Source organism: Bos indicus, chromosome 13, assembly GCF_029378745.1.
Source record: "Bos indicus isolate NIAB-ARS_2022 breed Sahiwal x Tharparkar chromosome 13, NIAB-ARS_B.indTharparkar_mat_pri_1.0, whole genome shotgun sequence".
NCBI classification, from domain to species: Eukaryota; Metazoa; Chordata; class Mammalia; order Artiodactyla; family Bovidae; genus Bos; species Bos indicus.
Window position 1 is genome coordinate 80,586,095 of NC_091772.1, and position 26,089 is coordinate 80,612,183.

General features: G+C 47.3%; 1 protein-coding gene and 1 long non-coding RNA gene across 4 annotated transcripts in view; one reads left to right on the forward strand and one right to left on the reverse strand.

Moving 5' to 3' along the window:
• Positions 1 to 8,408, reverse strand: part of LOC139186622 (uncharacterized) — a 28,335-nt gene extending 19,927 nt beyond the window's left edge. The window contains exon 1 of the long non-coding RNA XR_011570298.1: positions 8,281 to 8,408. This is a non-coding gene — a long non-coding RNA (uncharacterized lncRNA). The remainder of the gene's footprint in view (positions 1 to 8,280) is intronic.
• Positions 8,409 to 8,587: 179 nt separating this feature from the next.
• The window catches only part of TSHZ2 (teashirt zinc finger homeobox 2), a 496,921-nt gene continuing 479,419 nt past the window's right edge, over positions 8,588 to 26,089 (forward strand). For all 3 annotated transcript variants that reach the window (XM_019972595.2, XM_019972596.2, XM_019972594.2), the window contains exon 1: positions 8,588 to 9,544. In XM_019972595.2, coding sequence (XP_019828154.2) covers positions 9,505 to 9,544 — 40 coding nt within the window. In that variant the 5' untranslated portion in view covers positions 8,588 to 9,504. The remainder of the gene's footprint in view (positions 9,545 to 26,089) is intronic.

Here is a 26,089-nt window from a genome sequence, read left to right on the forward strand (position 1 = left end):
GCCCAAGGTTATAGTCTCAGTGAATAGTGGAAGTCGTTTTCAAATGCAGGTCTGTCTGACTCTACACCTACATTTGTTTTCCTTTCCTGGTGCCTACCTTCTTGGGACAATCCTAATTTCAAACGTTCTTCTCCCATCTACAGTTAAGAACACACTTGTCTTGGATCACATCTTTGATTTTGTTTAAAATCTCGAGCCATGGTAATAATGAGAACTCTGCTCTGCACTAGAGATGTGAGGAAAAGAGAGGCTGCTGGTCCCAGTGGGCACACTGTGGGGAGAGAGGACTCTGACAAAACTAGCGAATAAACAAGACTAATAAGAACTAAATACATTACAGATAAGAGTATTAAGACAGAGTGACTAACGGGGGCATGGTGTGAAGACTTACAATGCATTTAGGTCATTACTGAAGGGCTTTCCTGGTGGCTCAGATAGTAAAGAATCTGCCTGCAAGGGAGATCCGGGCTCAGTTCCTGCATTGGGAGGATCCCCTGGAGAAGGAAGTGGCAACCCACTCCAGTATTCTTGCCTGGAGAAGCACATGGACAGGAGAGACTGGCGGGCTACAGTCCACGGGGTCGCAAAGAGTCGGACACAGCTAAGCGACTAACGCACAGACCACTACTGAAGGTCTGCGATGTACCGGAACCAGGCTAAGAAGCGGAGACGTTGCCTATAAGACAATGTGTATGAGACAGTCTTGGGGCTCGCCCATGTGAAGGTCACGGTTTGGGGGATTCCAGTCTAACAGACGTTGCCTGGTGACTGGCCCACTTCCCCACACTTCAGTAGCACACGCAGCTCTTTGACGCAGGGAAGGGCGGGAGAAGCTGTCTCCTCCCAGCTCCCAGGTGGGCAGACACCTCGGCACTCCCCAACTTCAGAAGGGATATCCCCAGGGGGAGTATCTACACATCTACACCGAGTCCCGCCCCTCCCCCAGCGGGATGAGCCCGCAGTTGCCCGCAGTGACAACCTGCTTGATGACACTCTCCAACTGCCTGCATCCTTCTCTCCCCGCCCCTACTGGAGTTTTCCAGGATTATCTTCCAAATAAACGACTTGCTCTCAAATCTTAATCTTGAGGGGTGTGCTTCTTGGGGAACCAAAAGCAAGACACACAAGCCTTCAAGACACACAAGGGCATCTGCAAGCCTGAACTATTCGACCATTTTAATCCGGTGGGCTCCTTAGCAGTGTTGGCCTTCCCAGCAATGGTTAAGGAGAAAAGACAAGCTGTATTGATGGGCAAAAACAGCATCCAGGAAAAGTCACTTTGACATAATCCTAGCAAGCAGGGGTAGAATCTCATGAAATTTTCAAGACAACAGGACGCTTAATGCCTAATCATAACAGATAAGACATGCTCTGGATGAGACAGAAAGGTGTTCTCAGAGCGAATTATATCATTCTCTATTTGCTTCTGAAAGTTGAGGGGCACCTTTGGGCACACAGTTCTAATGAGTCCAGGGATGAGAGCTTGATGCACAGTTGAAATGGCATAAAATATACCGGAGCCCAGAACTTAAAGGCTGCTCGTCACGTGGTTTCCAGGCCGTTCGGTCCTTACACTCACTTAATGTCTTCCTGTGGCTAATGAAGTTGAGCAATGGGTTCCTGGGCCGGCGACGTGGTCTGGATTCTCCAGCAGCAGCAAAACACGGTCACCAACTCCAAGTAGTCAACTCCCAGGGACGAACGTAATGGATGCTCGACTGAAGAGCTCCCACACCCCAGCCGGCCTGCTCAGCAGCTGCCCCGTTGCAAATATCCATAATGCTTAATTCTACATGTAACCACATCTTTTTTTTTTTTTTTTCTTAAGAGAGACTAACAACTCTTGGAAGATTTATTCGCAGAAGCAAGCTTGTCAATGCCTGAGCATCCCCAAACTTTGTCATCCACCTTAAATGTTTTCAGGGAGTAAATTTCCACCAAGTAGAAGAAGACATAGTGTCTTCTGTGCTGGTTGAGCAAATCCAGTCTAAGGGACTAGGGCTTTCAGGATGTAAATAAATGAGTTGATTAGCCTTTATCAAAGGCTGAAAGAAGAAAATTCAGACTCCATATTATGACCAATAATGTGCGCATGCACACACCCCCACTGTGATCTTGACCTGACTCGCCTCTCCTGCCTTCGCTCTGCTTCTTCTTCCCAGCTGCCTGGCCCTCCCAACCTGGGACCTGGCAGCTACATCTTTTGTGTTCTGGAAGCAGAGCAACCTCTTCCAATTTCAGGCTGTGGCTCCTGATTGGCTGCTTTGTGTCTTGCAGATCTCAGGTTAAAGGACACCTTCTCAGAAAGGCGTCCCATGGTCCCCACCCAAAGTGGATCCTGCCCCCACCCCACTGCATCACACCGCTCTGCTTTACTCTCCCCATCTCTCTCCACGACCCATCTGCCACTTCCTCGCATCCCCTTCTCCCCTTCAACACGCTGCCACGCTGGGTGTCACGAGAGGAGACTGCTACCTTGAGGTTTTCACAAAACAGTCACTGGAAGAGAGATATCTTGAATAAGTTAAACGACAGAAGAGGAAGGCAATGAATTATATCCTCAAGGGCAAAATTGTATGGTCCACTGGCTCTCAAACTTGGCCGCATATTGGAATCATCTGGGGGCTTTAAAAAAATACTAATGGCTGGAGCCCGCCCTCACAGACTGATGTAATGAGCCTGGGGTAAGACTTGGGCACTGGGATTTTTTAAAATCACCCCAGTTGATTATAATACATAGCAAAGTTTGAGAACACTGCTTTTTTTTTTTTTTTAACTGAAGCATTACATACAGATAAAGTAGTGCACAATTCATAAGCCTGCACTGAATACATTTTCACAGACCAAACACACTGGCATAAACAGCCCCAGTTATGAACAATACTCGCCCCCGCCCCCTCCCTGGAAATTCCTCATACCCACTGTCAGATGCAACCTTTCTGATGCTCAGGATGAGTTCTGTCTGCCTGTATGCTCATATATTTGGAGACATATTCTACACTGAGTCTCTTTGCTTGGGGAAGACACGGACTAGAGAAGTTCGAATCACATAGGATCCACCCTGGAAGACTTCCTGAAAGAGGTGGTATTTAAGGGAGGATATGAAGGAGACAATAGATAAGAGAGGGGAAGGGGAAAAAGGCAGGGAGGTTGGGAAGGGGAGGACAGCCTCAACTGGAAAGGGGCACAGGCTTTACATCCCTCTACAGGAAGCCCTGTGCTCAGTCGCTCGGTCGTGTCTGACTCTCTGCGAACCCATGGGTGCAGCCTGCCAGGCTCCTCTGTCCATGGGCATTCTCCAGGCAAGAACACTGGAGTGGGCTGCCATGCCCTCCTCCAGAGGATCTTCCTAACCCAGGGATCAAACCCAGTTCTCCCCACATTGCAGGTGGATTCTTTGCCATCCGAGCCACCAGGGAAACCCACAGAAAACACTGAGGTTCATTTGTTGATTTCTTTTGACTGCCTTTGCACAGGCTTTTTCTAGTTGCAGAGTGGGGACTACTTTTTGTTGCAGTTCGGGCGCTTCCTTGTTGCCAGGCATAGGTCCTGGGCGCTCAGGCTCCAGTGTCTGCAGCATGCAGACTCAATAGTGGTGGTGCACGGGCTTAGTTGCTTGGGCACGTGGGATCTTCCCAAATTAGGGATCGAACCTGTGTCTTCTGCATTGGCAGGCTGATTCTTATCCACTGTGTAGGCAGGGAAGTCTCTAAAGAAAGCCCTAAGATATTTTTAAAGTTTATTCTTCCTTAGAAATATGCTCATCTCGGTATTCAATCATTTCACAACTTTTTACTGATCACCAATCCTGCACTGGGCTCAGAGATGCATAGGTAGAGAACTTCTGTTTTAATTAAGGGAGACATATAATAAAGAGGCAAGTATAGGAAATCACTTACATGTGGTTGTAAGTACCAGGAAGGATGAGAGAAAGAGGAGGGCATATAGGGTGGGAGAGGGAGGTGACATTTGAGTTGAGAGTAAAGAGGAAAAACAGATCTGGGAGAAGCATCTTGCTGGAGGGAAGAGTAATGCAAAAGACTTGAAATTTGTACAGGAGACAGGACAGTAACTAAGATGCTCAAGAATCTCACACGCTGCCCCAGTGTCCAACAACCAGGGCAGTGCCTAGGGTAAAGTGGGCACTCAGAGAATATTTGCTTTAATTACAAGGAAATGGCAGCCCACTCCAGAATTCTTGCCTGGAAAATCCCATGGACCGCGGAGCCCGCTAGGTTACTGTCCATGGGGTCGCAAAGAGTCGGACACGACTTCACTTTCACTTTCACATTGAGTTGCAGTCCAGCGATAAAACAGGCAAACCAACTCCCTCCCAAATGCAGCACGAGAGTGTTGTTGTTTAGTTGCTAAGTCATATTCAATTCTTTTGTGACCCCACGGACTGTAGCCCGCCAGGCTCCCCTGTCCATGGGATTTCCCAGACGAGAATACTGGACTGGGTTGCCATTTCCTTTTCCAGGGAATCTTTCCAACCCAGGGATCAAACCGGAGTCTCCTGCATTGTTGGGCAGATTCTTTATCTCTGAGCCATCGGGGAAACCTGTAATAGGTGTGTGCTTTAATGGAGCCTTCACAGGCTTCTTTGGGTACATAGAAAAGGCTCCTCAACACACCACCATCACCTTGCAAGTGAATCCAACAGGAGACGCCCAGCCTGTCCCTTCATGCAACAACTTCTGCTAACTTGATTCACTTGTTACAAAATTCAGTCCTTGCACAAGGGAGCTTCCAGTGGCCTGGCACCTCATCAGAATCACCTGGGAACTTTCAAAATTTCATATTTTTCTGGCCCCACCCTAGGATCTAATTTAGTAAGTCTGGGGTGGGGCCTGTGTTTCTTTATCTTACCTAAAAAGTCCCCAGGAGATTCTGATGTTGAGCCAGAGTGTTCTGGAAAATATGGTTGAGTCATTCCAATCAATTCATGTCTTTACACATCCCAAAGTTTGCGTGTTGGATCCTAGGATGCTAAGTTCCCTGGATACTTAGACACAGCCAAGCCACCAGCTCTGGGAAGAAGCTTCTCCAAGTGCCAGAGCCTGTGGACTGGTATTTTGCACATTCGAGTCACGCCCATGCCACCTTCCTCTCGTTTTGCTATCTTCTCAACCCACCCGCCCCATTACCTATTCTCTACTGTTCCTTAAGGATACTTTTAAACCCATAAGTTATATTAAAATTTAGATTGCTATCGTAAATGGAGAACAGTCTCTCTCTCTAAGACAGAAGTAAACTGAAAGTGAATTCCATGAAAACAGACCACGTTTTGAAAGTCTAACCAGGTACTCTTGCCCCCCCCCCCAGCTTCTGAGCCAGAAATCTCCAGTTTCTTGGTTGAAAATAGAAGTTGGCCAGTGATGGGCACAAAAGCCACACCAGCAGCGAACAGACACTTTCCCGGATTGAAAGGGAATATTGACACGTTCACTGTGTGACTCAGCGTTTTCCAGTGTCATGTCACCCTGCTGAGTGACATCCGGGCCCCACTGCGTTCGGCACCCCCCTAGGGCAGCCAGAGTCTTCGCTGTTGATCACCAGGCTATACGCTCTGCAGCAGTAGCCATAGGGAAAACACACACAAATTAATGAAAGAACACTCCAGAAATGTGGTCCGAGAATGAGCTGGCCGCCGGCTAAAAGGAAACTTTTACAGCAGATCCTGTGAGCGCCGCTCACCCGCTATGGAACCAGTGATTGAGGAAGAGGAAAGAGCGGAGGGAAGATTCGGAGAAGAACCGTGAAGAGCGGCTGGCGGAGATCCTGTAGCTCAGGGTCTCCTGCTCGCCGCCCTACTGATTTACTCCAAGGCTGGAGTCAGCTCCTCAACTCCTTTCCTAGTTCCCCGTCCTTGAGATGTCATTTTACAGACCCTTTCGGAAGGCACGGGTCCTATCTTACGCGTTCCGGCATCTCCTGTGCTCAGCGCAACAGCGGGCACCTAACGCAGTCGACGTTTGTTAAAGGGCTGAATGGACCTCAAAGGCCCAACCGACAGGCACGGGGCTTCTGTCGAACGTGGCAGATTTTCCAAGCTGAGCTTCCTGGAGTCTCAGTCTTCTCTCTGTTGAGGCCCAAGTCTGCACCTCCTAATTTTATAACTGCGGTTCCTTAATGACATAGACGACGGGGGTTTTACTCAACAAGCTATGCTTCCTATCACAGCGCTCCGGAAAGGTGTGCTGTGTAATTAGAATTAATTAGTACTAATGCCCCTTTTGCTGACGTTGCCAGCTATGAAGTGGGCTTTTCTCTGCCTCCGTTGCCTAAGGACTGGGCTGGGGTTAGGTGGGGCCGATCATGGGCGGAGGCCGATGGGGTGATTTAGGGTAAGTGAATTAAAAACTTGTACCACATATGTGTGGAGAAATGAGCACCCCTGCCCTGTGCAGGGATGTTAAAAATGATTCAACAGCACTTCGCAAAGAGTGACAGTACACCCTGCAATTGACTGGTAGGATGGGAGTTTCCTATGGTCCAAAAGAATGGTTTAGAAAAACATTTGTGGGATGGGTCATCCTCGGTCATTCCCCATGAGCGAGGGTAAAAGTGACAGGGGGTGAGCTGTAGGCACAGAGTGCCCCTGGCCACACTGGTCAGGCCTCAGCGCTGAGTGCCTGGTGGGGGCGGGACTGGGGAGCGGGCACTGGTGGAGACCATCACAGTGCCAGGAACAGTGTTACCCCTGGAACTCCTAAATCATTTTAATCATTATTTTAATATCTAAGCCTTAGCTGGCTCTATAGTTAGCAATCTGAGGTATGTCTGATTCCAAAAGAACAAAGCCTTTTGTAGCAGAAGTTTTTAAACCGGAGTAAACAGGAGGTTCACTTGTGGGATTAGGAGTTGTTTGGTCAAAAATGCAGATTCCAAAGAGCTCATCTAGAAGTTTCTCATTTAGAAGGTCAAGGGCAATGGGGCCCTAGAAATTTCCAATTAGGAGATGAAGGTGTGACTTTGCCTTGTGGATGACACTGGGCAATGTCTGGATACAATACTGGTTGACACAACTGGGGTGGAAGACTCTGGCATCTAGTGGGTGGACACCCAACATGATGCTAAATTTCCTACAACGCACAGAACACCCTCCACAACGGAGGATTGTGGCCCCAAAACATCAGTAGTACCAGGGTTAGAACATTTTATTCTAGAATAAGGCCTAAGAATGTGCATCTTAACAAGAGCCTTAGGAAATTTTAAGGCAGGAGGAAGAAGCCCTCGGAAAGATTCAGATAACGCCTAAGGACATGCTGTCAGAGTTCCCTTTTGGCCCAACTAACCATCCTGCCTTCCTCCGAGTCCAGGTTAACTATCCCTTCTAAGAGCATCTGCTGTCCCAGCAGACCTCCTTTGCCCCTTTAATCGTCTGTCTCTCCCACTGGAACAAAGTGCCTTGGGGGCAGGGTCCAGGTTCATCCTGGCCCCAGAAGAGCTCAAAAGGGACCCGGCCCATAGCAGGGCTCCAACCACAGGTTGGCTGAAATCTGTCTCGGCTGGAGTAGCATCTCTTGCACTGAGGCTACGCTGTCTTTCCAACGTCGTCATGGAACCCTCTTTTAACACCTTCATGGAGCGTATCACTCTGAAATTATCTTATCTGCTTACTTTCCATTCATTCAAATGTTTTATTGGGCACCTGCTCTATGTCGTGCCATCACTGGGGATAAACCACAGAGGCAGAAACCTCTCTTCCCAACAGAACTTATATCCCAGAGGGGAAATTTGGACAAGAAAAATAGAAAACTGTATTTGACATGTGTGATCATACGTGTGACACTGGTAAGCCCAGTGGAGAAAAATAAAATAGAGAAATGTGATAGGGGTGGAGATGTGCATGTGAAACTTTAAGTAAGGTTGGCCTCTAGGAGAAAGTGACATTTTAAGCAAAGTCCGGATATTTGGGGGCAACTTATCTGCTCCCCATTAGAAAACAAACACTGGGGGGAGGGGGGCAGGATCTTCCCTTTCTCTATAACTTCTGTGTTTCCAGAAGAGAGGCACATAGTAGGTGCTCAATAGACATGGTATTTAAATAAAACAAAGAGAGGCCTGTGTGATTCTTGCTTTTATAACCATCCAGAAACTAGCAGGAAGGTGGGAGAAGCAGAGGCGTTCATTGCAAGGGGGTGGCGAGGACGTCCCTGGGTCAGATTAAGAGGCAGCAGAGGATGGTGGTCATCCCTCCTCCCAAAGGGAAGCGCAGTCCTCCCCTCCTCATCCTGCGTTCAGGGTCCTGTTTCCGTCCCTGTGGGTGGAGCTTACCTGGCGCCCGGGGCTCCTCCTTCCATCCCCCTGCCCCCAGCGCGTCCTTTCTCAGCGCTCCTCCGAGGGGTGTCCCCGCGGCCCGGGGGGCGCGTCGCAGCGCCAGCGAGCGGGGCGCACGGCAGGGCAGGCGGCACGCCGGGGTCCCCGCCCCGCCCCGCTCCCGGCGGGACACTGTCCCTTTAATAGACTCCCTCTGCCTGGCGCTCTGCGGCTGGGGAGTAAATTTCTCCCTGTCATCAGGTCGCGGGGAGAGGAGGAGGAGTTTGTTAATGTTCAGTTTGTTCAGCGGGATCGATGTTTGCTGGCATCGCCTCGCCCTGTCTTGTGTGTGTGTGAGAGTGTGTGTGTATGTGTGTGCGTGCGCGTGGTGTGTGTGTGTGTGTGTGTGTGCATCTGTGGGGGGTGTGAGTGTGTGTGTGTGAGTGAGAGGGAGCGAGAGTGCGTGTGTGAGTGTGTGTGTGTGTGTGTGTGTGAGTGTGCGTGTGTGAGTGTGTGCGAGTGAATTCCAGATTTTCTGTCTTTCCCAAACCCGCTCCTGTCCTCTCGCATATCACTCAGAGACGGGGATCTGACAGCAGCCACAACCCGACAGTGAGAGATCTCTCTGCCCCCGGCGCGAATCCGCCATCGAGCCCGGCGAGGAAGAGGAAGACGAGGAGGTGGAGGCGCAGGAGGCCAGGAGGAGAAGGAAGGAGCGAAAGAGGACCCCACTACCTTCCCAGGATTGTTTGTGTGTTGTTTTTTTTTTTTCCTTATCTTTACGCGCGCGTGTGCGTCCCTCGTCCCTTCCATCCGAACCCGCTCTTGGATGTTTAATAAAGAAATCAAGTGTCTCAACAGTCACCAAAAAAAAAAAAAAAAAACCAACAAAAAAAACCAAACCAAAAAAAAAAAATTTCCAAAAAGCAAAAACAAAAAGAGAGAGGAGAAAAAACAAAAACAAAAAATCCAAAACCAAACAAACAAACAAACAAGGCAGAACCAACCTCTACTTCAAACCAGCCGGCACAGCCACCCGTGTCTTGCCTGCCACGCAGAGAGGGGGGTCTCCGGCCCCCGGTGGAGGAGTTGCAGGGACAGGGGGACAGAGGCCGAGTGACGCCCTGGGAGCCACCGGGCAGGAGGCGGAGGAGACCCGGAGAGGCGAGCGAGACAGCGGGCCCCCGCGCGCGGCGGCTCGGGGCTGGGGCGCCAGAAGTGGGACTGGAGCGAACTAGAGCGATGCCAAGGAGGAAGCAGCAGGCACCCAAGCGGGCGGCAGGTAAGAGACCCGGCTCCGCGCGGGGCGGCCCGGCCCGGCGGCCCGGCGGCCCGGGGCGCCAGCTCCTCGCCCGGGCGCCCCGGGACGCCACCCCCCTCGCTTGCCTTTCGGGGGCGTCAGCTCCGGTGCCCCGCTCTGCCCCGCTAATAACCCCGTCCTCGCTCGCCTTCTCCAGCCTCCCCTGTCCTCCCCTTTCCAGGCTCCGGTTGGGGGGTGGGGGCAAGCTATCCCACCAAGCCTTTCCTCCTTAAACTTTTTTTCCCTCCACCCTCTACCCCACCCCTAACTTTCTCCCAGTCTGCTTCTTGCCTCTCGGGCCAAAGTTGCGCTGAGCATTTGGGGTTCGCAGTGGGGAGCAGTCCTGCCGCCCGCGCCCCCCTCCGGGTGGTCGCTGCCAGTGGCTTCTGGCCTCAGGGGACGGCGTTTCCTCTCGCGGGGGTTTGGGGCGCTGAACTTTGAGCCGTGCCCCAGCCTAGGGCTGCAAGGCTGGCTCTGGGGCAAGCCATGGGACTTCAGCTTTGATCGCCAAGGTGTAAAAAACCACCCCAGGAAAGGAATCTTTGAATCTGTTTTCTAAGAGGAGCCTCCTTTGGAAATCTAATCAACACTCTCCCTTCTCTAAAAAAAAAAAAAAGGTGGGGGGCAGGGGGGAATGCCCCTCGAACATTGAAACAGTTCTGGATCTTCTTTGCACAGAGTGAGTTGCAAACTTTGTAAATTGATTTGTGCGGTGGGAACTATCCCATTTGAATTCTTACCACCCCCTCCTCCAAAAAAAGAGAGGAACAGGTTAATGGATCAGGATGTTAGAGCTTGTAAAGGATTTTTTCCTTCCTTTTGGGTTGCTTAATTGCTTTTTTAATAGTATGCTGGGGTTTTGTTTCTCGGAAGTGTAATATGAAAGTTCATTTTTCTCCTGCCAGACCCACCCACTGAAAAATCAGCTTTCCACTTGATTGCTAGTTTTGATTTGACATTTGATTGATCACCTGTCATCTCACTGCCTTTGATCTATTCATTCTTGATATATATCAATAAATCACTCACCATGGTAACTCAGAGTGCCAGTGACGCAAGCCTTGCCCTCTAGATTGAGAGCCAGACATGCACAATTATTATCTTGTTTGGCTTTTAATGTGGGCGTTTTATTTCTTTGTGTCCTTCAGTTGAATCGGGCATTAGCAAAGAGCTTAAGTTTTTTCCTCCCCTTCTTTCTGTCTTTACCCTCAAGCTTTAAGGCAGCGTCAGTGAAGGCTGGTCTTCTGCAGACCCCCCACAATATTTCCTTCTGTTCCAACTGGAGCGAAACATTAGGGAGAAGAAGTTCAGTGGAACACTTTCATAAACTTTGCAGAGCCACCCTCAGAACAAATCCAAAGTTAGTCACAAATCTGGGCAAAGTGGGTGTTTGTGTCTGAACATGCTGGACCACCAAGCTCATCTTCCATCATGGCCTGATTCCAGCCAAGAATGGCAGTACATGTGCTTGGAGATATCCACAATTATCTTCCCTTTTGAGCGCAGAATTGCTTCTGAAACTGCGTATGGTTTGGTTCAAATTGCATGGGGAAATATCATTTATAAAGCTTTGATTCATTTATTTTCCAATTGTTTCTCTAAGAGCAAAATAATTTAGGTATTTTAGTACCGTATATATTTAGAACTTGCTTAGTCAATGAGGTGTTCTTTTTTCAACTCTAGCTACCTCTTTTGCAAACAGTTTCTTCCTCCTACCCCCGTCCCTTTCTACATTTAACTCACTTACTTTTTAAAACTTAGATTGCTTTGCAATCCGAACAGCTTTGGGGTATGCACTGGCCTTTGAGGCTCAGGAAGAGTCAGCTTGCTTCGTCTAGGGCTAGCAACGTAAGTTTAAGTATAGCTAGATTATTAGAGATAAAGTCCTTAGTGTCATCCCACAAGAGAACCCCGGGCAACAGTCCAGCAAGAAGTGATACTGCCCTGAAAGTACTCTTTTTTTCCCCCTTGTTGTTCCGGTAAAGGCCATCAACAGCTAGGCAGTAATTTAAATTACCAGAACGACTGGACATGTCTCCTCTGGTAAACTCATTACAAAAAGTGCATTGCTCAGAATTGCACTGCTTTGATTATAATTGTCCTCTGATCAATGAGGATTCAGGTGTGTATACCATAAAGCCGTATCACATTATTTAAATTAGATCCTTTTCATTAAGCTGGTATCTGTTGGAGTTAGCTTATCTGCTTACTGTAGCGCATGTGTGTGTTAGAAAGTTCTGACTGCAGTTTCCGTTTCCTGGCATATTGTATTCCTAGTGTCTTTACATGTTTGTTTTCATGGCTTTTATTATTTTCACTGGAAGAAGTGGAAACCCTTGTCAAGCTGAAAGGGAATAATTCATTTTGTACACAATGAGGCCTCTCTTACGGTATTATTTACTCACGTATTACTGAAGCGGATATCTTTCCACGTAATATTTCTTTCCTCTGAAGTCACCGATGCTATGCTGTTTTAGCTAAAGTGGTTATTCTCACATTCGGTTAGCTGCTTTCCGATTCTTCTGCCAGTTAACATCCAGGGAGAAGAACAAGGTGGGCTCCAGAACTGTGGCCATGCTAACTTTTATCACTGCTTAAAATTAAACACAATACACAACTGTAAGTAATTATTCCCATGGGCTGATGTTGAAAGCTCGAGTTCTAGCTTGATTAATGAATAATGTAAGATAGAAAAAGCCTGTGAGTGAATCAGAACTGAGACTCTTTCCCAAGAACTGTTGGAGGCCATTTGATTCCTTTGCATTATTAGTTTTAAGTTCCACATTTCAAGGAATCATTTACGGAACTTTCTAATAAAGCAGGTATGTGGATAGAATGAGGGAGAGGATATTACAAGTGATGGGGAATGTTAGCCTTTACTGGTTCTGTTCCTCCCTCCTTTAAGGGAAGGGCTGTGAGGTAGGCAGCTCTCTTTAAGGAAACAGCTAAGTCAGAACATTTCCCTTCGAAATGTCATTCCTCCTGGCTTTCTAACGCTACGCTCTTCCACCATACTATAACTTCGGGCAAGGAAGAAAGTTTAGAGAGCAGCCTGCAGTGCCCCACGGGTTTGCGTACGTGTGTGTGTGTATCTTTGCTTCCTTTGATACATATTTCATTCACCACTAAAATGCGTCTACTTTTTAACCTGAAAATATTGCAGGATTCTGTACCAGCATCTTTCCCCCCTATCCATTGTAGGGAAGACAGGGAAGATGGCAGGAAGGTAAAATACAACAGAGCAGCGTTGTGATTTGTTTGTATTTTGCAGGACGCAGAGTCGTTAAAAATTTAAAACTGTAGACTTACACTCTAACCCTTCTATTTCCTACAATCTGTCGCAGCCTCTGCACACGTGCAACATATTTAATTTCACCAGCCTGAACTCTTGTTTTTATATAATGCCAGCCAATTCCAATAGGAAGCAAAATCTTTGGAAATCATATATATATGAATGTCTAACGTATATATAAATTACGGGCTTCTGTCTATCGGAAGAGATGAAATGTTTTCTTTTTGCTGACTCTCAGAAGCTATCTGGTAATCCAGATCTGAGGAAAGTCTTGCAGGAAAGAACAGCTCTCTCAGTTTATTTTGTTTATTTAATATGGAGATGAATAATGCAGATTTTGTTTTCATGAATGTCCTTGTGTGGCAGCAAACATTAGACTATTAGCAATCATTACTTAAAAGTTGCAATTTGCACCTTAATAGCACAGGTTATTTACATGGGAAGCATATTCAGCAGGGACAGTTCGGAATACTGCAGAGGAGGGCTGAGATGACCTGAGCCATCTCTCTTTCAGACTCATGATGGCAATGACTAGATTGGCTGGCAAGGTCTCAGCAACAGGCAGACAGCTCAGGATGAAGTTTACCTTTAACTCACTGGTGAGAGGGATGGGGTTCAAGAGAACTGGACACAGGGTGGAGTCCCAGCCCTGGCGCTCTCACTCTGCTTTAGCGTAGTTCAGAGACAAGTTCACGTCTCGAAGGTTTAAATAGGCATGCTAGAGACCCCTTCACTTACCCAAACAGTATGATGTTTAACAGATGAATGGAAAACAAAAAAAATATACACATACTCCCACCCCTAAAGGTGCTCTGCAGCGTGATCTGTTCAGGCTGTTCTTGTTGATTTAAGGCAGATCCCTGAAAAAAGAAAGGTACCTTGAAACCACACTGTCCACACAGTGTTTTGGGTGGAAACTGATGGTTTCACTGGTCCTTCTGCCCCTGCCCTCCGAGCCCCTTCCCCCTCCTCTCTCCTCACCCTTAAAGACTCAGATTGAACGGGACAGCTCAAAAGCCCATTTGTTTTAGGCATTTATTGATTTCATTTTTAATCTGCCATATCAGGACACAATGCATTAACCCTAATCTGCAGATTGCCAGTGACAGGGAGTTCTAGTGGAAGCCAGGTAAGGGGGAGGGGGCATGAGAAACTTCTGGACAAGAAAACTCTTCTCTTGGCTTGGGGGTTGGAAATCAGAGCCCACTTCTGAGGAGGGTAGACGCATCCCTCAGAAACATGGTGCGTTTATTTTTCAACCATCTTATATTTATTTTTCTCCCAGTCTCCTCGACTCTGTTGCTAGTGTTCAGGAAACCTTCACACCCAACAAATACCTCCTAGGCATCTTTAGCAGTTCTGTCCCTGGAAGCGTCTTGCCTTTTGTCACCTTCTCCAGCGCAGGCTTATGCTTTCATTTCATCCCAGCTGACTTTCTCACTCATTTGATGGAATTTCTCCAACTGGATAAACCTGGGTTGATCTATTTGTCTTGGGACTTGTACTCTCGATTGAGCAGGTTTTAAAGGGGCATTGAGCCTGGCATTATTTAAGGCCATTGAAACGAGGCACTTCTGCTCATCACTGCAGCTGAGCTTAAGGGAAATCATGCAGGAGGAAAACCTAGGCCCTGTTCATGTTTATGCTAGGTCCGTAATTAGCTGACACGAGTTAAATGTCCAGCATGGTGCTTCCTGCCCATCCCTGGATTTGTACCATCAATTTTATTTAGGTATGTCATGGTCTAGGAAGATTCAGCCCCTATTTCAAAGGCAATGTCTGTGTCCACCCAAGTCCCCTTTAAAAAACACAAAATTGCCTAACAAATTCTATATTAAGACCAGGCATACACAGAGTATCATTTTCGTTTGATGCGAAGTCAGTTGGAAATGCATTAAACTAACAGAGAGTGTCTTGCATCGCTTCCCCGAAGCAGTGCTTTTTCATTACATATTTAATTACAATCAAATTGAGCGACTTTTATAAAAAAAAGATCACAGTGGTATTAAAAGAAGCTCGGAACACAAATAATTCTGTTGCCTTGCAAGTTGAGAATGTTGCTTTATTTTTATTCCTTTGGGAGAAATTTATTTTCATTTTCTAATGTTGGGGTAAACACAGAATGTCTTCTCTCTAGTCTGTTATCAGAGAGCTCATCCTTCTACCTTCCTAGAACCTGTTCACCCTGGAAGAGGTTTTTTTAAAATATATTATTTTTCAGTAATTTGTAACAATGTGTACTTTTACAATTATTTTAAGTTTCCTAAGTTCCAGTGAAAGTTAGAAATTCTCCTGTTCCTTAGGGTGACCTTTGGCAAGCAGCTCTATGGTTATGAATGAGCTTAGTCATTCTAACCACATAAGAAAAAGCTTGTTGAGACTGCCTGATTACCTGGATGCTGCAGGGAGGAAAACACACTCCATCATTACAGGCCCCTACATACTACACTGTTTTCACTGGGTTTATCATTTTTTTCCCTGCTACTGACGTGTCAATCACTTGTTTTAGGAACTTTTTTTTTTTTTCGGGAGAAGGGATATGTTTAGCATGTAAAAGTCGATTTCAAGATATTCTGGGTCTTTAAGAAAGGATAATAAAAATGAGAGACCCTGAGCCCAAATGTGACTTCTGGACTCTGTCTACGGGGTCAGAGGACTCGTGTGCAGGTTGTAGGTGCGTCTGGAGTCGTCCTCAGCAGCCTGGCCGTGTTTGCGTTACTTCTTTTGTCAGAGGGTGACTATCGGACTCAGGTCCTTTCCCAAGATATTATAAATATACATACGTGACCTGGCAGAAGAGAAATGTGAGATGCAGGTGGGGGTTGCTGATGTGTTTGTTTCCAAAGCAAACTCCATGGATGAAATGAGTAACTACTTTGGAGGGGTCGAAGGTCGCTGAAGCGGCCACGTGGGGTTGCCCGCTGCCGCCCCCAGCCTTCTGCTTTCCCTCCGAGGAGAAACATGTCCCCATGGGCATTCCCACACATGTGGCGACGCCAAAGCAAGGCCTGAAACGCTAAAAAAAAAAATGAGAAATTAAAATTCAGGATGCATGGCTAGCTAATCCTGTTATTAATATATCAGTATTATTTAGCTGTGCTTAACAACAGGGAATGCACAATGCAAAAGTTTTAGAGATAATGAGCTTAGAGAAATTACACAGGGGGAAAAAATACCTGGGTCCTATTGGAAAGGATTTGTCTTGAATTTTGCTCATCTAAATAAGAGTTTCCTTTCCATTTATGTTAATTTAAAAAATAGTTTCAGTATTCCTCTACCTACTACCCGGCCTGAAACAGGGTCTAACAAAGCTCTCTCTGGAAGTACAAAGATATAGGACATTGTAATGTACACCCCCTTTCTCAAAATAGTTTTAGAAAACCAAATGTGGGCTTGAAAACCAAAAGCAAAACCTCCACAAGCTCTATAACATAGCCAGTTCAGGGTTCAAGATTGAAAACTTTGTTTCGGCAGGGTAAGAAGAAAATAGCATTGCATCGTAACTACACATCTCCCCCGGCACAGGAGGAGCAGTGAAGCAGGAAAGATTTTTAAGGAGCTTTTTAGCTCTTTTGCATGTCTCTCCAAAGACTAATTTAATTGAAAAGCTGTAGTGTCCATTTATGCTGAAGGAAAAGCCGTGTGTTTCTGTAAAGCTGCTAGATGGTAAGGTGGATTTTTTTTTAAAAGCCAGCATTCTGCAGTTTCTTTCAGTACAAAAATTAAAGATCACTGGTCTTAATTAGTTGAGTGCTTTCAGAGCTGAGTGAATACTCTGAAATCGCCTCTGAGCTTTCTTCATCAAGCTACATCCAAGTCATTTCTATGGAAATGATACAGTTTAAGTATTAAGGTGGGCAGAACACAGTTATTGTTTTTAATGAAAACAGCTACGAGGGGCAGAATGAGATAAAAACAGAGTTGGCAGTGGCCATACTGTTTGTAATGGATCTGGAAGAAACCTCCTGAAATGTTTTACTGTGTCATGAAAAAAAATCATGAAATCTGGCTATTGGTGACGTGGGAGATTCAAAAACAAGACAGAAGGTCAAGGTATTCTATCGGGGAGATTTGTATGAGCAGAAGCAGCAGCATGTACATATTTCTATATAAACTGCAAGGGGCTGACTTTAAATCACTTCCATTTATCAGATGCTTAGACTTTTCTATGTATTTAGAAGCCTCTCTCTTTTAACCCCAGGGAGATACAAATTGCTTCTGGGCCAAGATGATGCTGTAGAGAAGAGTTAAATCTATTCTGTGTTCAGTACCACTTGGTACAGAAAAAAAATGCCAAAATGAAAAGCTATGTAAGCACATTTTATATCCGAGTTGCCTTTAGCTATTCTCCTTTATTAGAAAGTTGGGTATGTGGCTGTGCCCGTCTTCTTGTTGTCTCCCTTGGGATTAGGTGTAGGCTGTGGAAGGACTGTGGAAGAGAAGGAAGTGACCTGGGTTCTGGTTACGGCTCCCCCGCCCTAGTTAAGCGGCCCTGGGCCAGCTCAGAGATAAACCTTACTCTAGAGAATAAGAGTGTGAGTCAGGAGTCAGACTAACCCAAGTTCAAATCCTTAAGTCTTCTTTGTTGGAGGTTTATGTTTGGATCAGTTGCTCGAATTTCCCCAAGTGTTCCATCCTACGAGTCAGGGCTAAGAACCTCCACTCTTTCCCAGTGGCATGTCGGACGCCTTCTGACCTGAGGGCATTCGTCTTCCGGTGTCACGTTTTGCCTTTTCATACTGTTCCTGGGGTTCTTGGGGCAAGAACACTGGAGTGGTTTGCCATTCCCTTCTCCAGTGGGCCACGTTTTGTCAGAACTCTCCACCATGACCCGTGCGTCTTGGGTGGCCCCATGCGGCATGGCTCATAGCTTCGTTGAGTTACGCAAGTCCCATTGCCACGACAGGGCTGTGATCCATGAAGTGGAATCATAGTTCTTCTTAAGACTCAGGATTTTGGAAAGGATGATACAAATGCATCAAAACTGCTTGGGGCCACACCTAACAGAGTCGCTGTATCTTAGTCCCAAAAAACAGACCATGAAAAATATGTACCAGAAGGGAAATGAGCACCCTGCCAGCTGTCATGGGACCAGAGGCTCGGGGCCCAAAAGAAATCAGATGTGGGTGCCTTTTGAGTTTTAAAACTGGAGTATAATCACTCAGTAGTGGTTTAGCCTTTTCTGATAAAGAGTCATGCTGAACGGGTTGGAACCCTGTCCCAGCTCAAAAAAAAAAAAAAAAAAAAAATTTATATCCCAAGGAATAGTAATTATAGCCCTAGCAACAACAAATATAACACCTGTAATAATGATATTTGTCCCTACCTAAGTGTTTTTTATATGCCAGGCATTTTACTGGGCGTTTCATGAATTTTACAATCATTCCTTCAAGCCACAGTTATTTTCTGAGTTCTTACTGTGTGCCTGGTCCTGTTCTGGCCACCGGGATCCTCAGGGGTATTAGGATGGGGATGATCCCTGGGGATCTTACCCTCCAGTTGGGGGAAGCCAGAGAATATGCAAGGAATTTAACAAAGAGAAAAGATAACTTCCACATAGAAGAAAGCTCTATGATGACAACATTTTATAAAAGAACAGGATGGGGCAACATTCGTGTGGGTGGTCAGAGGAGACCTGCCCGAGGTGGGAACCCTTGAGCGGAGTCCTAGAACATTGCTACGAGTTAGATGCTAGAACAGTATCTTTCTTTTCCTGACTGGGATCTGAGTAGCCTGTGGAGCAGTTCATCCACCGCCATGCAGTGGCCGAGTTGGTCTGAAACTTTCTGCTCCCAAGACCTAGGCACTCGATCCGCTGTGGTACTTCCCTGGAAGAGCCACAGTAATTTGCCAGTGGAGGACCCTCAGTTCCTGTTCTTCCGGGGCGTCTGTGGTGATGTTAAACCTGGCGGTGGGTGGACCCTGAGAACACTGACAGAGGACGTTGCCCTCTGTGGCTCCCCAGCGGGAATCTTAGGACCATCCGCCGTTTATGAAGCCGGCACTTCCTCTTCACGCATGTATGTTTGCCGTCACGCGTTCATTCACCCCACAGCAGTTGCCTGTTCACCTACTATGTGCCAGGCATTGATCCTGGCACCGGAATACTGAAGTAGGGAAAATCCCAGCAAATATTCTTGGGGGTGAGGCCAAAAAGCTAATGAACAAATAAATATATAATATTAAATAGTCCTAATGGCAATTCAAAAAAAGAAAAAAATGAATTGGAATGAGTGGACTAGAGAGGGATAGAGAGTTGCTATTTTGTGGAAAGTGGTTGGGTGGTGACATTTGATCAGACCGTGAGGAACTAGCCATGCACAGATCTGGGAGAAGCCTTTCAGGCAGATGAGGCCGTAAAAACCCAAGGTCGGAAATATCTTGTATGCCTGAGGAATACGTAGGAGGCCGCTGTGTCTGGAGCGGATGAAGACAGGGGAGAGAGGCAGGAGAGGAGGAGGAGAGAGAGGCAGGACAGGCCCTCCTAGATCCGAATCTAAGTGCGATGGCTCCCTGTCATCCTTGCTCACTCGCCAAGTTGTGCCCGGCTCTCTGCAACCCCACGGACTGCAGTGCACCAGGCTCCCTGGTCCTTCACCACCTCCCGGAGCTTGCTCAAACCCAGGTCCATTGCGTCGGCGATGCCATCCAACCATCGCATCCTCTGTCGTCCCCTTCTCCTGCCACCTTCAATCTTTCCCAGCATCGCGGTCTTTTCCAGTGAGTCCCTGTGGGGTTCAAGCTGTGGCCTGATGCATCTGACTGGGTTGTTAGTAGGACAGAGGTACTTGTTTATATTTCAAAGGTAGCGGTGGGCTCCGGTGTGTCCATCCATTCAGTCTGCTTGCTTGGCCCCTCGGTGATGGTGACTAGCATGCTTAGAATGATACCAGGCTCCTCTGCACATGGGATTCTCCAGGCCAGAACACTGGCACAGATAGTCATTCCCTTCTCCAGGGCACCTTCCCGACCCAGGGATCGAACTCAGGTCTTCTGCATTGCAGGCAGGTTCTCTACTGTCTGAGCCACCAGGAGGCCTGATAGAAGCGACACCTGGAGGTAAAAACACATGCCTAGGCTTTAGGGAGGAACTGACGGGTATGAGGATGGATGGCATCTGTGAGGCTGTGGAAAGAATAAGCAGTATTAAAACCCAGGCAAATCTGGGGTCCGCTGCAGCTCCTCCCTACTTAACTGGCCACCAGCGTGCTCGAAGGGGAGTCCCTTAACCTTGATGCGCCTCGGTCTCCCCTCCTGGCAGATGGAGATGTGGGGTTGCTCACCTCGCACTGTGGTTGTGGCGATTAGACGGTGTGATGCCAGCGAAGCCCCCATGCAGTCTCTGGCACTTACGTGGCATCCTCTCCGTACATGAATTTATGTTTTGTTTTCTGTAGGAATTCTGGGAGATTTCTAGGCACTTGAATTAGTCCTTGTATTTATTAGGCACTAAATAAACATTTCCTGATGAATGAATACATGAGGCTATAAATAAGTAAATGAATAAATACTTTAATTAGCTTGTTACTTTGTATACTAATTAATTAATGTTGAGTATAAGGATCTCTTTTACACCTCTAAAATTTTTTGGCAGACCTCTGTACCAATCATGATCATAGCTGCACTTTGAATATTTATCAATGTAGGAAATGCTAATGACAAAAAGATGGCGATTTTACTGAGAAGCTTGTGTTTTGTTCATCATGAAATCCTCTGGCTTCAGTTGACGAGCAGTGAGTCACCTTTTTCTCAGTAAATACTGGTTTGTTCATCTTATGGAGAGTGCTTGCTGATACTCTAGATTGGTAGACTTCCTCCTTAAGTCCAGACTCTGGTGGAGGCAAAGGGGCTAGGGATTCTCCTTTCGGACTGCAGCTGTGTTTCTCTGTCTCTCTCTGTGTCTCTCTCTGTCTCTGTCTCTCTGTCTCTCTCTCTTTCTCTGTCTCTGTCTCTCTGTCTCTGTCTCTCTCTGTCTCTCTCTGTCTCTGTCTCTCTGTCTCTCTGTCTGTCTCTGTCTCTCTCTCTGTCTCTCTTTCTCTGTCTGTCTGTCTCTCTTTCTCTGTCTCTCTCTCTCTGTCTCTCTGTCTCTCTCTGTCTCTCTTTCTCTGTCTCTGTCTCTCTCTCTGTCTCTCTGTCTCTCTCTGTCTCTGTCTCTCTGTCTCTCTGTCTCTCTCTGTCTCTGTCTCTCTGTCTCTCTGTCTGTCTCTGTCTCTCTCTCTGTCTCTCTGTCTCTGTCTGTCTCTCTCTCTTTCTCTGTCTCTGTCTCTCTCTCTGTCTGTCTCTCTCTGTCTCTGTCTCTGTCTCTCTGTCTCTGTCTCTCTCTGTCTCTGTCTCTTTGTCTCTGTCTCTCTCTCTGTCTCTGTCTCTCTCTCTGTCTCTCTGTCTCTGTCTCTCTGTCTGTCTCTGTCTCTCTCTCTCTGTCTGTCTCTGTCTCTCTGTCTCTCTCTGTCTCTGTCTCTTTGTCTCTCTCTCTGTGTCTCTGTCTCTCTTTCTCTCTCTCTGTCTCTGTCTCTCTCTCTGTCTCTGTCTCTCTCTTTCTCTGTCTCTCTCTCTGTCTCTCTCTCTGTCTCTCTCTGCCTCTCTCTCTCTTCTCCTCTCTCTGCTCCCAGGTGCATCGAGTGGTTCCCTGCCCGCATCACCCAGGGGCTCGCAGCCTCCCAGGGTTGGGCGTCTCCCCCTCCCCCACTGGAACCCTGCGCTCATCCCCTCGGGCCCAAGGCAGCGGAGCTTAGGGGTTGTTAAGCTAACGGGAGAAGGCTATAGGCTGTTTCCTGGTAACGCCTTCTTCACTTTTTAATTGTCACCTGCAGATAAGTGCTTGGCAGAAGAAAGAAGGGAGATTGGCTGGTGCCTGTTAAGGAATAGCTTAGGACAGAGCCTGGGTTAGCCGAAAGTACTGGGGGATTTTCTGCCTGCCTTGGGACCTTTATTTAACCGAAGCGTTGAAGATCTGCTGGGTACTAGGTCCTGTGGAAGGTGCTGGAACCAGAGGCTCAAGTCAAAATTCGACAAAAGGCCTGCCTTCTTGAGGCTTACACTTATGTGGCAGACGGGTCCCAAACAAGCAAACAGAGGCCCGGCACCCTGTGTCGGGGAGTGCGGTGTGCAAGAGAGAAAATGAACGGAGTGAGGGGTCCCGTGTCCCAGGAGGATGAGCTGTCTTAGATAAGACTGTCAGCACAGGCCCCTCCCCTCCGTGTAGGCGCTGTGACTCTGGGTTCTAGGACGGTTGCAGAGAGCACAGGGCGGTTCTCTGGGGAAGCTGGGTCCGGGGGTGGGGAAGTCGCGGGGCTGGAGCTGCTGCAGGATCTGCAGGAGCAACAAGGGGACCGGGGCAGCTGGAGCAGAGGGAGAGCGGGCGGACGGTGGGGCCGCGGGATTAGACGGAGGCCTAGGTGCTCGGGGACTGAGACGCCGCAAACGAAGCCAAGGTTCTAACCGAATGGGAAGCCTCGGAGGGCGAGGGCGCAGCGAGAGATGGGTTTGACTGAGGCCTTTACAGGATCGTGCTGCTGCCATATTAGTCCTCAGCCACCCAGGCTACAAGCGCAGGTGGCTCCGTGTGCAGAGCCTTCAGTCTGTGCACTGAGCCAAGAATCTGCCTGCAATGCAGGAGACCCCGGTTCCATCCCCGGGTCGGGAAGATCCCCTGGAGAAGGGGATGGCTACCCACTCCAGTATTCTTTGCCAGGAGAATTCCAGGGACCGAGGAGCCTGGTGGGCTTTAGTCCATGGGATCACAAAGAGTCAGACACGACTGAGCATGCTCGCACACAAAGGCTGTAAGCATATTGACCCCTTTGGAGGCTCCTGTCCATCTAGTCAGAACCAGGTGATGATTTGGACCAGACCGATGGGGGGAAGATGGCAAACTTGGTCCAAAGATGGACAAGATGTACAGAAGAGTGCAGGTGGGTGTCAGTGGAAAAGAGGATACTGAGAACTGTACGTGAAAACTTAACTGTATTTATCCTTTTATCTTCTTGAATTCTTTCTCTTGCTTCTTTCCTGTAGTTGTACAGAAGGTTCTCACTGAAAAGTGTCAGTCTCCCGTTTTCGGAGCCACGGTGAGAACAGAGGAAATTGTTTGGCGCTGCCTTGACTCTAGACATGGCTGTGCAGGGGGAAGCTAGTCTCTTCCAAGTGCATTTCATGGAGTCTTGGAGTTGCGTCTCCCTGTCCCATCAGACAGTACAGTGTCAGGGCAGCGGGGTGCACCCTGGGGTCAGACAGAGGGGCTTGCATTTCTTTCCCGTCAGCCATTTCCTTGCTGTGTGACCTCAAGTACCTCTACCTCCCAAACTTTCAATTTCCTTATTTGCAAAACAGACCTACTAGAAAGCCTGATCTCACTGGGTTTCTGCAAGGATTCACTGAGATAAACGGGTAGCATGCTTAGTGCGTGGCGGTGCGCGGGACAGGGCCAAGGACACCAGTCACTGCATCAACAAGTTAATTCTTGTCTTCATGCCTCGATTTCCTTAGTGGTAGAGATACTGGAAACTCCCTCTTGCTTGCTTAGGAGGAGCGAAGTCTAAACACTTGCAGAGCACTCAGAACCGTGCCTTGTACACAGTGAGAGCTCTTTGAATGATAAGTTACTAAAATCGTCACCATGACTCTGAGCTTATGACCTTGAAGGGATCTTACATCTTATTTGCTTTGTGTCCACAAAGCCTGGCAGAGTTGGTGCTCAATAAATATGGTTGGAAAGAATGAATGACGGTGATGTGATTATTAGGCATTAAAGTGAAAAAGCCCAAGGAGATAAATAAAGGTGCGTCTCTGGGAAGCAGGGAAGTAGAGAGGAACTGGAATTGACGTTTCCACAGCAATGGAGACCCCTAATGACCGCCTCCTCTGCCCAAGCGCACGAGTGTGCTGTACACCATGTTTTCTCGAGGAAAGCAAGCCCATCTCTAAGAGGTTTTAAAGCCAGTGCCAAGTTGCTTCAGCTGTGTCCGACTCTCTGACCCCATGGACTGTAGCCCGCCAGGCTCCTCTGTCCATGGAATTCTCCGGGCAAGAATATTGGAGTGGGTTGCCAGGCCCTCCTCCAGGGGATCTTCCCGACCCAGGGATCGACCCTGTGGCTTATGTCTCCTGTACTGGGGGCAAGTTCTTTACCACTAGCGCCACCTGGGAAGCCCGTCCAGAGTTGCCCCCTTATGTGCTGTGGGACCAGTGGGGACACAGACAGTTTTAAGTAGCAGGAAGGCAAGAAGTGAAAACAGTATCAGTTGTTCAATACTGGTTCAAACCCTCTGATTTAATCAAGAAGAAAGTCTCCCTTGGTGTTAGCCTGCCTTAAACACTTCTCTCCAATTGGTTTATCCCACAAATTCAAAGACTATCATGAGCAACAGTGAATAATAAAATATTAACACTTGGATTTTTCATTGTCCGATTACCATCACTTATGGCAAATGTGACTGACTTTCCACTGACTGTACTGACATAAGTTTTCATTTTTAGATAAAATTATTTCAGTAAATAAAAGAGGGAATTATAGAGAAAGCAGTGGCTGGGGGAGGGTATTACACAGACCATGAGGATGGGGCAGAATGACTGACCCTGAGGACGCCACGGACGCCCAGAGCCTGAGCAGGGCGGGGATTCACGAGCCAGCTGCGAGCTGCAGTTGCCAAGTCACACTCAGGTCAGAGAAACGCCCGGAAAACAGGCTTTCATGAGCACTTCAAAAACTTTAAAAATCAGAAGGAACTTCCCCTCCCAGGATATCAGAGAAAAGCTCTGGAAAGTGTTTGCTGGCCCAGGAAACTTTGCAAGTATGGAAGCACAGGGAATAATGTTCTGGTTTTGCATCTGGAATAGAGCAGTGGTCTTCAGCTTTTATTTAGTATCTCCTCACTTGGAAAACATGTTAAAATGCAAACCTACAGATTCCCAGACCAGAGCCTAGTGGTTCTGAGTCCATAGGGTGGAGTTGAGGCCCATGAATCAATTTTAGGCACCCACTAAGGCTCTGAACTACAGGATATAGGGGAAATATCTAAGGGCTGTCCTCCTTCTCATACTTGTTCTCCTTTGTCTTCACGCTCTCTCTCAATTGCAAATGCCAAAGCATTTAGACACAAAAATTATTTCTAGGGTCCATTTTCACTTTTGGCTTTTAGTCATGGAAAAAATATAAGTAGTCTCTCTTTTTCACTCTCCCTTTCTCTTGACAATGGCCTGTACTTTTAGAAATGGTGAGGACAATGTTCCCGAATGTATTTCAACAGGGAAACATGCCCATTTATGTACTGGTCTATCTGGTCACAACACAAAACATCAGAGTCCAGAGAACTCCTCAGTCAAGAAGGAGAAAGTCAGTCAGTCCAACAGAATATATAGCAAGGACTCCCTCTGCTTGGGAACTGGCTGACACCCTGGTACCAAGTCAAAAGACAAGAAAGAAACAAAAGGAACCTCCTAGACCCAGTTCTTTATTTATTATACTGTCTGAAATGTTGGGAACTCTTGGCAGAAAGGACAGAAAACCTCGCTTTATTCTTTGAAACTTGTTATCTTCATATATGCTCATCCCCTCTTCAGCAGTACCTCTTTTTTTTCCTTGATCCATTTCCTCTCTGTTCTTTCCTGATTCTTCCCAGTAATCAGACTTCCAATCCCCTTCTATCTAGCATCTGTGCCTGTGATTGTGGAAAAAAAATGATGATGGCAGCAATGATGAAGAAAACGCTTATACATATCTATCTATCCATCTATCTTGGTTTGGTTTAGTCGCTAAGTCATGGTTTGGTTTGGTCTGGTCGCTAAGTCATGTCTGACTCTTTGCAACCCCATGGATTGTAGCTCACCAGGCTCCTCTGTCCATGAGATTTCCCAGGCAAGAGTACTGGCATGGGTTGCTGTTTCCTTCTCCAAGGGCTCTTCCTGACCCAGGGATCGAACCTGGGTCTCTTGCATTGCAGGCAGATTCTTGACCAACAGAGCCACCAGGGAAGCCCATGGTCATCATCATATAATGCCCACTCTTTACTGACTTGGATAGCACAAACCAAAAATCTACACCAAGTGGTTACTATTTACCTGGCATCGACTACATACAAGTCGTTTCCATAAAGGTCTCTCCACACAACATCCCGAGAGCTGGATATTATTATTTTTGGCCCATTGAATAGACAAGGAAATGAAGTTCTGGAAATTTCAAGTAACTTGAAGATAACAGAAGCTTTTAAATAAGATGCTGAAACCCGGGTCTGCCAATC